Source organism: Eubalaena glacialis, chromosome X (assembly GCF_028564815.1).
Source record: "Eubalaena glacialis isolate mEubGla1 chromosome X, mEubGla1.1.hap2.+ XY, whole genome shotgun sequence".
NCBI classification, from domain to species: Eukaryota; Metazoa; Chordata; class Mammalia; order Artiodactyla; family Balaenidae; genus Eubalaena; species Eubalaena glacialis.
The window spans coordinates 9,049,676-9,065,049 of record NC_083736.1 but is presented as its reverse complement, the minus strand read 5'-3'; the positions used below and the strand labels follow the sequence as shown (position 1 = coordinate 9,065,049).

Here is a 15,374-nt window from a genome sequence, read left to right as displayed (position 1 = left end):
GACATTGACACAGAATTTTTACTGGCATAAAAAATTCTTGTGGCATAATATTGAGTAAAAGCAGCAGCATTCTACCCCCCCCATATTTTTTTATTCATGGAGAAAAGACTGGATAGAAATAAACCAAAATATTAAGTCATTACTTCTGCATCAGGTATTTTTAAAAGTATATTATTTTTTACATTTTTCTGCACCTTATAGATTTTCTCTAATAAGTACATGTTTTAATTATGATCAGTAAAACAAGAAATATCTATTTTAAAATTGATAAAGGGCTGGAAATTCATAGAAAATTCATGTTTATTCTGAATGATGAAGAAAATGTTACATTATTTTTTTCATATGGAGAAAGTGTGGAAATACATAATAACACAAGAAAATTTTTTCATCAGAAACATTTAACGTAAAATGATCCTGGTACTTTCAGGGCTAACCTCTAGGCACCTGGTGAATCTAGTGTGGGATAAATAAGCATTAGTGTACGCTGTCAAGTTACTATATTGCCCTGCATGTTGCAGCGTGGTGCTGGCATTCCCTTTTATATCTATTTTGATTTCCTCCAGTTTCAAGCCACAAAACAGGACTGATGATTTTGTTTGCTTATTTGCAGGCCTCCAGACAGTGGGGATATTCCGAGTTGGAAGCTCAAAAAAGAGAGTGAGACAAGTAAGTGAAAAGTGAAGATTATATTGTACGTTTCACCTGACTTTTAGTTGAATTACGTCGTGCAAAGTTCAAGCTTATGCAAATTCATTTCTGAATATCTTTTCTGTACCCTCCCACCTATTATAGTATAATTGAGTCCCAAGAAGTAAAAGGCAACAACTCAGAATCTCAGAAAGGTTGTGAAAGAGTTAGGATCATACAACTGAAAGCAAAACATCTGGACGTGCCCACAGCATGTACAGCCAAATGAAACTAATTTATAAACATCTTATTGACACTGTAAATGTAGGAGATTCGGAGAGTACCTGATCAGTAAGTGATAATAAATAGAAAACAATTGTACAGCACCCGTTTTTACTAAAATGCGATATGAGTAATGCCATTAATATCTCTTCTTTTAAAATACTATGTTTATAGCTTTACTTTCTCAAAAATAAATAATTCGTATTACTTTTCCATGGTACCATTGATTCCGCAATTCATTTTCCATGTGGGGACTGTACCCCTCAGTTTCCTTCTGCACTGCGCAGCATTCTTGCAAAAGAAGTTTGATATGAGAGCTTCAGGAATAGGTTCCTCTGATCAGACAGGTATCTGTGTTCATGACGGCTTCATAAAAGGCAAACCATCCTTTGAGAAAAGAATTCATTTGTTGGCTAAAAGAAAATAAAAATGTTATTTTCCCTCTGTTGGTGCCAACAGAAAGAAGTAAGGAACCCAGCAATTCAAAAATGAAGCCAAATGAAAATAATTTTTAGTTGGATGAAGCTGAAGAAACGATATTTGTTCACATTATTGAAACTAACTGAAATAAATGTCTCCTCATAATGTCTTTCTTTTTTTGTCAAGACAAAAGGGGTTTTCAAAAGAAGTATGTTTTCTGTTTGGTTGGTTGGTTGGTTTTATTTGTAATAGTCACATAAGATACTATTGAACATTTAACATTTCACAATAGGATTAGCAGGAAGAAAGATAGCATAGTAATAACATTTCTTAGGCCTCTCACCTTTGCAGAATTGCAAAATATTTTCATCAACGTTATCTCGTTGATTCCGCCAACTGGCTGGGAGACAAGCCCCTTTCACCCACTTCTTCTGAGGCTTAGAGAGATTAAGAAATTTAATTCAAGATCACACAGTTTAGACCAAGCTCTTCCCACGATCTGTTCTTTCTGCATGTGTGTGTGTGTGTGTGTGTGTGTGTCTGTGTGTGCATGTGCACTCAGAAGAAAAACATGGTGTGTTTAGATGATCACGATTAGGAGTGGTGCTGATGGAAGCCTTCTTCATTCTGGCTGCCCGATGCACACTAAGGATGAGTTGCCTGGAATTGATGCGCGGTTCGGGACAGCAACAGGCATTCTCGTCAGGTGGCGAGGTGGCTAGTGACAGAAATTTTTCCTCAGTTATATCTGGATCCACTAAAGGGAAAACCTTTGCATGGAGATTTACTTAAGGATTCTCAAAAATATATATGGAATTAGTGGTTAGATTGCAAGTGTGAAATATGCTCTAACTCACCATTTGATCTTGTTATATCACTTCTTAGCATCCTACACTTTTTCTTGAGAACAATTGTCACAGTATAAAGAGCTAATTAATCATTGGTGGGATTACCAGTTTATCACCTGTCTGTCAGCCTGAGAGCTGGAGGAGGGGAAGGGCTTTGCCTCTTTACTCATCACCGTATTTTGAGGACCTGTAACAAGGCCGGGTACGCAGTAAGTGTGCAGTACATCTTTGTTGAATGAATGGATGAATGAATGACATAGCAAATGAACACTTACAGAAGTTTATTGCCTAGAGTACATTCATGAACTCACAAAATTATTTTAACAGCAGAGAACAAACAATACCTAAGAGAAGTGGAGCTGTCCGAGATGAAAATAGGGTGTAGAGTTATGACTCCCTTCTTGCTATTGTGTTTTCCTACTGTTATAAATGCTAAAGGACTGAGTATAATGATGAAAGCAGGAAATCTTCTTGGAAAATGTTAATAAGGCTACTTTGACAAATCTAAGGCAGATTTTATTTAGTTATTGTCATCTTTCAAGGTTTAGTCACAAATGGTTTATCAGGGTTTTTAATTTCATCGTTTGCAGAAATATCTCTTTGCTTTCTTGTCGAGTATTTCTGGAAAATGTCAAAATTCCAACATGGTAAATTTGCTGACATGCAAAACCGCTGTATAATCGATTAATTCCTCCCTCCCACAGTTAGAATTGACCTAACCCCTTAGCTCTTCCTCCCAACCTTCTGGATGTTGTTATCAAGCCCTTCTGCTTGCATCATTAACAGTAAACCCACAGGTACTTTTATTTAATAATTCATTTCAAATATATAAATGAATAAATAAATAAATAAATATATATATATATATATTCATGGCTGGGTTTGCATAGACTCTGTAGATCAAGGAGACATGTTGTTTGCTCCTCCTTCTAGGGGTCTGGGTAAACTTAATACCAGATGCTGCATGTCACAGCACTTCTTTTGCTGGGCACTGAACATTGAGGTATGGTGTTCTGAGACTGCCACTTGAACCGTTGTTTTTCCAGTTACGTGAGGAATTTGACCGCGGGGTTGACGTCTCCCTGGAGGAAGAGCACAGCGTTCATGATGTGGCTGCCTTGTTGAAGGAGTTCCTGAGGGACATGCCGGACCCCCTTCTCACCAGGGAGCTGTACACAGCTTTCATCAATACTCTCTGTGCGTAATCCAGCCATTTGCAGGAATGTGTTCCTGGGTTACTGGGATGTCCCACTCATTCATCAAAACCTTACGCATGTGTTTTCTAATAGCTTTTTTTTGCCCTTATTTATCAGTCTCTAATGAGCGGGCTATTTGGGGAATTTTCTGAGATTTACCCTGGGGAGAGTTAGCAAGTAGAAAGTTGCAATAAAACAAATGGAAGTAGCCAAGAAAAATTTGGGATGCCTTCAAACGACTCTAGGATAGTAGAAATTGCTATAAATTGATGCTTTGGAGTAACAGAGAGAGTTCACATTGAGTCTGTGCCTAAAAATGAGTTTGCATTTCTGGAACCTAGAGTGAGAAAGGGGGGGCAGGAAACATTCCAGGGAAAGCAGGATGGCATAGCCCAGTGTCAGTACTTTCAATGTGGCTGCTTCAGGGCTAGAGACACAGATCCCACCGTGCAGAAAAGGACGGGGAGAGGGAGGAGGAACAACCAGAACTTGGTCAGCCTCCATGGATTTTTTCATCCATGCTGCAGTTAAGATAGGATCACAAAAGAGAGAGAAGACACTGACATTGGGCCGTGTCTTGGTTATTGCCAACAAAAAGTCTACCTCTTATACATTGCTCAACAGACAAGGGCCTCAAATGTGTTCTAAACTCAAATTCAAGAACATTCATAGATTCTCAGTCATTGTTAGCAAATAGTTAACAACCATGAAAGACTGTGATCCATAAAGTATGTGATGATTTATACCAGGGGAAGGAGGGAGAATAAAGTAAGGGACATGAAGTTACCTTTCTAACCTGGATTATAATGATTTCTCTGGATGTTACATTTTCCCAGGTCGAACTTATCTTTCTATCTCTCATAGAACCTTACTGTTAAATTGCTAAAGCAATGGGAGAGTGGGTGAAGGAATGAAATGTGACCTTGCTAATCCCTTCCCGAAGGCAGTTGAGCCTGAAGGGCATGACTTCCCCCTTTGACTCACTTGGAGCGCGTCTTTTTGCCTTGCTTAGTGTTGGAGCCTGAGGAACAGCTGGGCACCTTGCAGCTCCTCATCTACCTTCTACCTCCCTGCAATTGCGACACGCTCCACCGCCTGCTGCAGTTCCTCTCCATCGTGGCCAGGCACGCTGAGGACAACGTCAGCAAAGACGGGCAAGAGGTGCGCACCCCACCGCCACCACGACAGATGCTCTGGTTCTTCCTTTTTCCTGTTTTAAAAGGGAGAGCTAAAAAATAATACAAATGGATGTCTATGCAAAAGAGAAACAGGCTCACAGACGTAGAAAACAAACGTGCGGTTACCAAACGGGAGACGGATGGAGGGAGGGATGAATTAGGGTCGTGGGATTAACAGATACAAACTACTATACATAAAGTAGATAAGCAACAAGGATATAGCGTATAGCACAGGGAATTATACCCACTGTCTTGTAATAACCTATAATGGGATATAATCTGTAAAAATACTGAATCACTATGCTCTACACCTGAAACTAACGCAATATTGTAAAGCAACTATACTTCAACTTTTTTTTTAAAAAAATGGAGAGCTACCAATTTGGTCAGATGTTTCACCTGGAGAAAATGAAGCTTCCCTTTCCTGGCCTATGTGTCTATGTAGGAAGAGAACTAATGCAGGCTTTTTTTCCCCCTCTGGAGGGACCGTTCCTAAGAGCGCATTGGCCATTAACTTCCTTGTATGTTTCAAGGATGCTTCCAAATGAGGCTGTCATATTCTATGATGATGCTTTACTCAAGACCCTGAATTTCCATTTGTGTAAAGGAGACGAACGTGAACTACAGAGGTGCTTACAAGCATGAGAAAAATGGAGTAATGGAGGTGGCGGGAGATGGCTGTCCTTGTAACTCATTTGATCTGCTTCTTTAACTTGAAGCCCAAATATGATGTCACCTCTTCATTCTTCCATTTTATTCTGGAGCACCCATGTGCCCTATGGCTAGAAGTCTAGGATCTTCCTTTTTAGAGGTCCTTTCTCTCCTTCAACCCTCCCCCCAAAATAGGGACTGGCTCAATGCAATGGAGGGTGGATCCTGCTTCAAAACCAGGTGGAGAAAGAACTGAAAAGTCAGATCTATTGACTGTTGCCATGTATCTCAATGTCACGTGGTACCAACTGCTAAAGACAGGTCCTGCACAGTCCTCTGGACCCTTTTGGGGTGTTCTTGTTGGACCTGGCCCCCCATCTGAGGTCTTGGGCTCTGGTTTTCTTTGGTCATGCTCCTGTGCTTCAAGGTGTTTTCCAGTGTCTCCCTTGGACAATTTTAAGTGACCTATTAGCCAGCAACCTATTTAATCCTTACCTTAACAAGAGACCTGTTTTCCTTCTTGAAGCCATGCCGTCATACTTCTCCCTGACCTTGGAGTCCCCAGGAGATCTCAGACCCTTTAATATGTTAACATGCATTGTAAATCAACAAGAAGGAGCCAAAGGCATTCCAAGCTTACTTATCCCAGAAGCTTTTATCTTAAATCCTGTTAAGCAGAACTCAGCTGTGTTGTGGATTCATTTCTGTGTTTGTCAGATTTCTTTCCCAAAGGCCATGGTCATATGTATTTTTTTTCAGAAAGGCAATTCTCCCTTTCTTATCCTCATCCTCCCTATCAATGTGAGAATGGAACTTTCCTGAGTTATCCATTTATCTCTGTAGCAGTTATTAGTGAAACCTCTGCTGGCTTCAGGTTTCATAATATGGCACTGCCACCTTCTTTCAGCAGACACAACTCTTCAGTGGATATACTGTAATTCTCATAATTGTTAAGTAATTATATTACCTGTTTGGGTGTCAGTCTTTCTTGACTATAGATATAAGAGAAGCTGTAGAATCATCTGCCTAATCATTGGGTCAAGACAGAGCCCTGTCTGGGTTCCTAGGTATGTCAATTGCCTCTCTGACATTTCTTAAGTACTATGTGAGAAGAAAGTCGGGTCTTAGGTGATTAAGAAGGCATTGAGGAAAGCAAAATGTCCAGTTGAACTCACTCGTGCCTTTTTAAAATCATTTGCAGACATTCTTTCGGTCCAAATGCTGAACAAGACTGCATTGCCTATGGCAAAGAGGAGAAAATATTCTTGGATAGGTACCAATGGAACTTAGCATGCCGGAACACTAGCTGCCATTTATGTCTCTCCTACCATGTGCCGGCCGTGTGCTTGGGCCTTTATACATATATTATAGCTAATCCTCCATTGAGCAAGAGAGAGATCGTCGTCCCTGTGTTTCCGCGGTGGAAACTGAGGGCTGGAGGGGTTATGTAACTTACCCGGTGTTCCCCAGGGAGCCTCCACTTAACGCTTGTGCAAGTTGTGCATTTGTGCGTTCATGACTCTGGGCGAGGTGCCGTGTCCCCCATAGTCAATGCAGATTTGCAGAGATATTAGGACAATATCCCAGCAGATGGCAGTAAAATATCTTGAGGAAGGGGTCCTTTTTCTAATTCACACAAAAGTGTCATATTGACTAGTAGTCGGTTCGGTCCCTTGACTAGCAAAGTCCCAGCTGTGCCTCAAACCCAAAGCAGTCTAACTTATGGAGAACAGAAATATAGAATAGCAAGTAGGAAAAAACAACTCTGCTGGGGGTCTAGCTCACAGTCTCCCGGCCTCCATACGATTGACCCTTGGGACCAGGTAATTCTGTGTTGTGTGGGTGCCCTGTGCATTGTGGGATGCTTAGCAGCATCCCTGGCCTCTACTCACTTGATGCCAGTAGCAGCTCCCCCTGGCCCATGATGCTGCCGCAGTTGTGACAGCTGAAAGTGTCTCTAAACATTGCCAGGTTTCCCCGGGAAGGAGGGGGAGCTCAAAATCACCCCTGGTTGAGAACACTTGTTAGCTTTACAACTCACTGATCCTGTGTTCTTGGACAAATCTATTAATCTTCCTAAACCTGGGTTTTCTTATCTGAACTTTGGAGATAAAATTTCTTCAACTGGCACTGCACAGTCATTGAGAAAACTAGTTTATTACAAGGAATATAAAAATATTCTGGTAACAGCAAAGTTGTACGGGAAGCAAGAGATGACAAGGGTTTCTAGACATCCTTGACCTAAACCTTGAATCAAAATGAAGGACTAGTAACCAAAAATTAAAGCAACAGAGGAAATATGAGGAGAGCACTGCTTCCGTGAAATGGTTAGAAGTTACAGGAAAACAAGTAACTCATACAGCCATCTTGGACTAGAGTTAAGGCTGCAGTGTGGGAAAGTACTGATGAGGTCTGAGGGGAAATTGGACTATGTTCCCAGAGTACTGAATGCCTTTGTCAGGGGAAGGTGGCTGATTCTTTTAAGCCATGAATCTTTGGAAGGATTCGACTAAAGTGATATAACCCGTGTTTTAGATTGGTTAGAGACAGGAAGAGGGTGAGTTAGGAAGGTTTTGTAGGAATAGCAATATGGAAAACAGCAATTCACATTATAAATGTTTCCGTGTAAGAATGGCCTTGGTATTTGAATCACGTATGTTCTGAGCGCCTACTCTCTGTTCCTCTAAACCAGTGAGCATTGTTCAGGAATTTTCTAGTTACCGTTCCCAGGATGCTGTGGCATCTAGGAGGTGGAGGGGGTAAAAACACAAGGCAAATATAGAATGAGAGAACACAACGCAGAGTCACTGCAGAACTTCAGAGAAGAGGTGATGAACGTGGAGCAGAAAAGTTAGGAATGGCTTTGTGCCGGAGATTGAATTTGAACTACATATCAAAGGGCGTGTAGGGATTGAGTAAGTGGACCACATAAGCATGGCATAGGGATGGGAATTAGCTGAAAACCCCTTCTGGTAGAAGTGAAAAGAGGAGGGAGAGGAACGAGAGAGAGGTTTTTTGTTCACGATTTTTTAAGTTGCTTTGGCATGAGCAGGTAAAGAATTCAGAGTGGGCAGATTGGAGTGAGACAAAAATTCAATTGTAAAATATAATCAAGAAGCAAAGAATTTTTCAAGTTTCTCTCTTACCTATTTGTTAGTTTGTGCTAGATGTGTTACCTGTCTGTTGGGTAGTTATTATGGGCTGCAACAGGAAGAAAACTGAATCAGAGTGTCAAGGAGCTCGGAGGCTCACCCAGACTCTGCCAGCACCTTGCTATATGACCTTGTTTTTGTAAAGTAGAGGAAGAGGAAGGAAAACAGAGTTGGGGTAGGGGAAGGTCTGAGCTTCCTCCTCTATAAAAGGAATGTAATATTTCTTTTCTAATAGGTGCTTAAACTTCAATGCATCACTAACTAATGGGATCTTAAAGATGTCTAAAAGAAAGACATTGAGAAAAATTATTGACTAGTCAGTGAGTGCCTTGGGAGGGGAAAATAGTGGTATTCTATTGAATGTTTTTGCTATCTTGTGTTTGGTTTGTTTTATTCCATTTTTTTTTTAAGTTTGCTATTTGCTTTGCTCCTTAGGGGAAAAGAGAAATTCCCAAATGTAAGAAAGATTTCATTTCCTCTAGAAAGAATATTGCAGGGACATCATTGAAACCCCTTGAGCAGTGCTTTTTCAGGTTGTCTAAGAACCCCCCAGCATGGCATGGAATATGTGGTGTGAATGTACACTTTTTTTGGAGAGAGAGTCCATAGCTGGCCTCCAGTTCTTCAAAGAGTCTATGAGGCAAAAAAGAAGTTATGAACCACCGACACAAGGCCGGGATTACTGACCTCTGATGAGGTGCATGCCTCTAGCAAATGGGAGTTTGGCTTTGGAACTGTAGCAGGACCCGTGCCTCGCTCCCCTCACCCTGGTCCCGGCCCGGCTTTGGAGCCAGTTTTCCCACATCCCCGCTCTGCCAGCTCTGCCAGCAAGAGTAAGCGGCGGGGGGCTGCCTGGAGCCCAGCTCTGGGCACCACTTCCCTTGTCTGTAAAATAAGGATGACAGCAGCAGCGGCTTTGGAAGCATATAGTGAGAGGGAATTGAAACAGCCTGTGGAAAGCCTCTAGCCCAGTGACTCTACATGCTAAACTTTAAAAAAAAATTTATTTTATTGAAGTATAGCTGACTTACAATGTTGTGTTAATTTCTGCTGTACAGCAAAGTGATTCAGTTATATATGTGTTTATATATGTATATATTCTTTTTCATATTCTTTTCCATGATGGTTTATCCCAGGATATTGAATATAGTTCCCTGTGCTCTACAGTAGGACTTTGTTGTTTATCCATTCTCTATATAATAGTTTGCATCTGCTAGTCTCAAATTCCCAATCTATCCCTCCCCCGCCTACATGCTAAACTTTTAATATCAATAAATGTGAGCTCTTCATATTCGGATCAGAAATGCTCTAGGATGCTTATTTAGTAGAGATAAATGTTTTCCTGATAACATTTGGAAACATAACATTGGCTGACAATTAAATAATGAACCAAGCCCAAGTACACATTATATTGTGCACTCTTGGGCAGTCATAGAGATAGATGATAGATAGATAGATAGGTAGATAGATAGATATGCTGAAACATGGGGGTAAGGGTAGAAGCCGTCTGTGAGCAAGTCTCCTTTCCAGATTAAAAAACAATAAAATAAAACCAAAATGAAACAAAAAGGTGTTAACAAACCACAGCAGCGTGGTCTGCAGCTGGAATCTCTGTGCAGTTTTACAGAGGGATTGTATTGCATTCCCAGAATAGCAACAGGAGAAGGAGAGCGGAAACAGAGTTCTGGATTGTCCTTGTACTAAACATTCTTTTCAAAGAAAACAAAATCTTCCATTTGATCATGTTTTTTTAAAAAATGAGAACACCCTGATATTACTTTAAGAGGGGAAGGGGAAGCACTCCAAATGCCTCTGAGTTCTAAAGGGATGAATTTGAAAATGGTGCATATTTGATTTTATCCTCAGCCATGAATTTCCAGGAAGAGAAATGAAAAATAACATGAAAACTTGTCAAGTTTTGTATCAGTGAAATGAAACAAAGAAAAAACGTAATTGAACAGTCGTACATTAAGGGCACTTTCTTGAAAATTCCCAGTGTTTACCACATGAAATCATTTCACTTGGCAGCAAACCTGAAAACAGCCTCGCCTTCTAAAAATAACACACCCCATGTGCCATGCTGGGCTTGCAGGGCTGGGTAGCCACCAGCTCAGGGCTCCACGGGACAAGGTCGGGACTCAGGAGGCTTCGTCTCACCTGTGAGTCAGGAATTTTATGCTGTGCATCCAGCTGCCTCTTGAAGGCTGTGCAGATCTTCCCAGGCAAAGGATCCTCACCAAGCCGCCACAGTCCCCATGCTTTTCTGGGCATTCGTAGATTTTCAACTAATTTCAACAAGAGAAATAAAAATTGGCCTAGACCAGTGGTTCTCAACCAGGAGTAGTTTTGCCCCACAGGGGACATGTAGCAATGACTTTCACCTGGCCCTTGCCAGCCTTTCCTGCAGGACCTTCTGCCATGCTGAGTTTCCTGGCGGGCCTTGGCGTATTTTACATGTTTCTGTCTTTGCATATCGTGTTCTCACCACTGTGAAGGTGCCCGCTGTGCCAGTTCCTCTGCTTTTCAGCCCAGCAAACTCTATTCTCCTTCAAGGTTTTGTGCAAATATTGCCACCTCTTTGGAGTGTCCCTGGGTCCTCCAGAGTTGATAGTTTCATACTTTGTACTCAATGCTTGTACTTGATAATTTTCTTTATCCTCTAGAATGTGAACCCTTTAAAATAAGGACTGGTTTGTGATCATTGTTGGAAAAACTTTAGAATAATCAGAATCCATGAAAAATGCCTAGCCTATGGTAGGTGCTGAGTGGATGGATTAATAGAGAGATGATGGATTGATGGATGAAGGGATAGATAGAGGGATGGATAAGATGGTCAGTTGGATGGATGGACATCAATATTTTTAAAGAGCAGACAGGATAGAAATTTTATATAGTACCAGTTTCACAAAAATCACAGTTATAAAATTTTACTCAGTATGCTATTGAGATGACCACTGAGCTATAAGCCTCAATTCAAGATATGAAGCAAAAGGAAAATGATGATGCTCTTCATGGATTCTGACAGAGATGATGTGGTCCTTGCAGAAAAAAAAAAGAGAGAGAAAGTAAAAAGATTCTATTGATTATTGAACCACCTGGCATTTTGAAAAGCAAAAATCACAACAGTCCTTGTATTCCCTGCTTCTATAGGTCACTGGGAACAAAATGACATCTCTAAACTTGGCCACCATATTTGGACCCAACCTGCTGCACAAGCAGAAGTCGTCAGACAAGGAATTCTCGGTCCAGAGTTCAGCCCGGGCTGAAGAGAGCACAGCCATCATTGCCGTGGTGCAGAAAATGATTGAAAATTATGAAGCCCTGTTCATGGTAAGTGGCCCTTCTTTGGCAAGACATCTCAGTCAACTGCCTATTGATTGCCTCTTGGTGGCATAATGAAACTTAGGCACAGCACCTTCTGGTCCATAGTGCTGGTCATTAACTGAATTCACTGGAAGCCAGGCAGTTAATAGAAATTTACATACCTATGATGTCACTGTAAGTTTGTGATTCCATGTTTAAACAAACATATCCGAATTATAAATTTCATTTTGTTGTCTCCTAAACAATGGTCATGTTTTGGAATCATTTAATTCTTTATATAGCAGTGTCCTTGCCCCCAAAATTGATAAAACTCTTCTTTTTGGAACTATACGTGGCCCTCGTGAATTCATGTATTTATAACCATCCTCAGCAATGGCACCTCCTCCAAGGTCAATCTGGACATTTTGCGTCCTGCGTGAAGCTTTACCTATCTTTCCTTTGTCCTTCTTGCGTCACTTTGCCACGTCACTTCTCTGTCCCTTGAACCCTATTACTGTTCCTATTGATGCTTACCTTATTCAACATTGTGTTGAAGTCATTTTTGACTATTTCCCCTAGTAGATTATAAACGCATTTAAAACACAGGCTGTGCCCTTGTTATCTCCTCTCTGTATCCTTTGTACACTTTTGGAAGGCCCTCCATCTGACAGGCACTCAGTAAATACTTTTTTGATTTGTATTGAATTACCAGTTCCTGTTATCCTTCAAAAAACTGCATTGCTTGCTCCAACTTCCCTTGGATCATTAGAACAAATGCCAACTCTCTTCTATGTCTATTCACCACTCGTATTGCATGTCAAAATTTACAGGAACTTTCTCCATGATTCTTGTCCCATTTCTCTTTTGAATTTACAAATGCTTACCATAAATCTTACCTATTCCACTAGAGCCTTTTGTGGCTTCTTCAACCAAGTATGCTAGTTCCCTCTTTTGAATTTCCTTAATATTTTGTCTATATTTATCAAATGCCTTGCATTAGATTTATTTCCGTCCTTGTCTTATATCAGTTATTTTTTGTGCATTTGAGAGCCAGTAGTTTCGAATATTTGCCCTCTCTGTCTCACCTTTGTGATCATGACCAAGTAAGTCAATATTCAATAAGCATCAATTTCAGCTTTTGTGAAATGGGAAAAAATTAAAATATGACCCATTTCCTGGGGTGGTTCCCAGAGTCATTTGATATGCAAAAGCATTCTGCAAACTGCAAAATTCTATGCAAATGTTAATTAATAATTGTATTAGTTGGGCAACAGAAGTTGGCTTAAATCTTAGTACTTCAGCACTACAGACATAAGTATCTTATTCACATAAGGTTTAATCAGATGTTTAGCGGACAGCGTTCCAGGTGGTGATTTAGGGACCCCAGCTCCTTGCATCTTGAGACTCTTCAATCCCCTAGGACTTTATGGGCCAAACCTAGAAGGGACATCCATCATGCCCACTCCAATCCCATTGGCCAGAGCTCTGCCACAAGCCACACTTAACTGCAAGGGAAGCTGAGAAATGTATTCCTGCTGGATGCCCAGGAGGAAGTGAAAATGGATTTCCACAGTGAAAAGTTCACTGAGGTAGAATGGTGTCTTGCTCCTCTTTGAGTCTCTGAGGCGCTGCCCATGTGTTGCATGCAGTAAGCTCTCAAAAAAAAAGTGGAAATTTTCATGAACTCTATATAAATTTCACCCTTCAGCCACAATCCTCATAATTAATTACATATTTGGATGAATCAGATGTCTGAATTTTTCAACATTTTCATCAAGTTTTAAGTCGTGTATCATCTTGCCAAGTAGTCTTGGCATACTTCATGCTCTCTAGATTTTTTTTTAAGACAAAATAATACCTCTTGTCAATCTTAATTCCATTCTCTAAATTCTGTATTCTAAACAAAGTTCTTTATATGAAACCAAACCATCAGGCGTTTCTTTCCACCTCAGATACTAACAAATCTCTTCCTGTCCTCCTTGAAAGTCCAGTTGCTGCCATTTTAGTTGTGCCATTCCTCTCCTTCCATTTCCTGCTGCCTGGATTATTAAGAACAGTAGAAGAACATCAATACTCCATCTTTTCCAACATTTTCCAAATCTGATCTTTGTTTGCCATTCCCTGTAGAGACTGATATCGAGATTCTCTTGGGTAATAGCTCATATTTGTGTTCCCCAGTTGTGATCTATACTTCTCAACGAGGCCTTCCCTGGTCACCTTGTCTAAAATCCAGCCCCCCTACCACACCACCAGCATACACACACATCCTCACTTCCTATTCCCTTTGAATACCTAGTCCCTTGAAAAAGTTGTGGCTTCTTTACCCTGCCTTTTCTTCTTAGCACTTACCATTACCAATAAGGGTTTTACTAATTTCTTTTGTTTGTGTTTCCCCATTAGAATGTGAGCTCCCTGACAGGGTGAATTTTTGCTCATTTCCACCTAACTTTCTTTACTGCATTACCCCTATGCCTGGTACATGGTAGAAACACAGGAAATATTGGTCGAATTAATGAATGACTCAATGGTAGCTCTGTGACGTATGATTTCCATATCACTAATCTTTAGTCCTTATACTTATGAAAAGGTTTGGGCATGGAGGAATTAAGGATACCTCTCTCAGAGTAAGTTAACCATTAACGTAAGCATTCTTGATCTCCTTAGACAGATTATGAGAATTATGTGTTGAGGAAAGGGACAATGAAGTAGGATGAGAGGTAGGACAAAGATCCCAAGCCTGTGTCAATAAAAAGAAAACTGGCTCTGGAACCAGAAAACTTTGCTATAGTCCTATCTTTACTATACATTAGCTGTGTGACCTCATCTTCTTAGATTTCCATTGCTTTAGTTATCAAAGGACTAGGTTAGAATGAATGATAACCAAGATCCCTTCTAGTTCTAAAATCTGCATGGTGCTATGCGCTAGCCCTAGCTTCACCTCTTTTTTTTAATTAATCTCATCACTTTGTAGATTCTTTTGGCATATTTGGCATATCAGAATCTAGTTTGTTATACCAAAGCTGGTGGCTGGTTGGCAAAGCAGGTCTGTGTGGATGGACAAAAATTCAATCATGTAGATAGCTGTTTCATTTTGTTTTGTTTTAAGAAGCTTTCAGAATTAGCACAGTAATTCCAAACAAGGAAGGATGAAGCTAGACAGGACCTGATGGTTAAAAGTCGTTAGCAATTGTGCTGTTTCACCGTCCTTGGAAGGGTTTACAAGCTCAGAGAGGGAGGCATCGCTTCCCATTGGCATCAGAAAGGAAGAATTGTTAGAAAAGGTGGCTGTGAGTTTGTCCTTGAAGGCAGAATGCATCCTAGAAGCAGCGGTTCCATTGAAGAACTGATGGAAGGGATATAAAACCCCACAGAGGCCTGGCAGGGACCCAAAGCTTGTTCTGAGTGTTATAATGTCCTTCATTTCCTCATGTTGGACTGCCTCTCCCAAGTGGTCAGTATCCGAGCTAATGGGAAAGGACAGAAAAGAACCTGGCTTGGTCCCATAATACAGAAAAGATAACCAGATTTAGAGGCTGACACACAGTTCGAGAGTGTGGCTAGGACAGTCTTTTTACCAGTTATTTGCTTTTCAGGCACTGGGTTAGAAATCCTAGAGCTAGAAAGAGGTCATGATAACAGCCATCATGATCACTCTAGCAAGAGACCAAGGCAGCAGATCATAATTGTGGTTCACCAACTTGAACATGCAACAGTCGC

The 15,374-nt window shown here is 40.7% G+C and overlaps 1 protein-coding gene across 7 annotated transcripts in view; it reads left to right on the top strand.

The window, feature by feature from the left end:
- Positions 1–15,374, top strand: part of ARHGAP6 (Rho GTPase activating protein 6) — a 485,829-nt gene that overhangs the window by 444,522 nt on the left and 25,933 nt on the right. For all 7 annotated transcript variants that reach the window (XM_061178422.1, XM_061178423.1, XM_061178424.1 and 4 more), the window contains exons 6-9: positions 611–666; positions 3,224–3,374; positions 4,386–4,534; positions 11,505–11,684. In XM_061178422.1, coding sequence (XP_061034405.1) covers positions 611–666; positions 3,224–3,374; positions 4,386–4,534; positions 11,505–11,684 — 536 coding nt within the window. The remainder of the gene's footprint in view (positions 1–610; positions 667–3,223; positions 3,375–4,385; positions 4,535–11,504; positions 11,685–15,374) is intronic.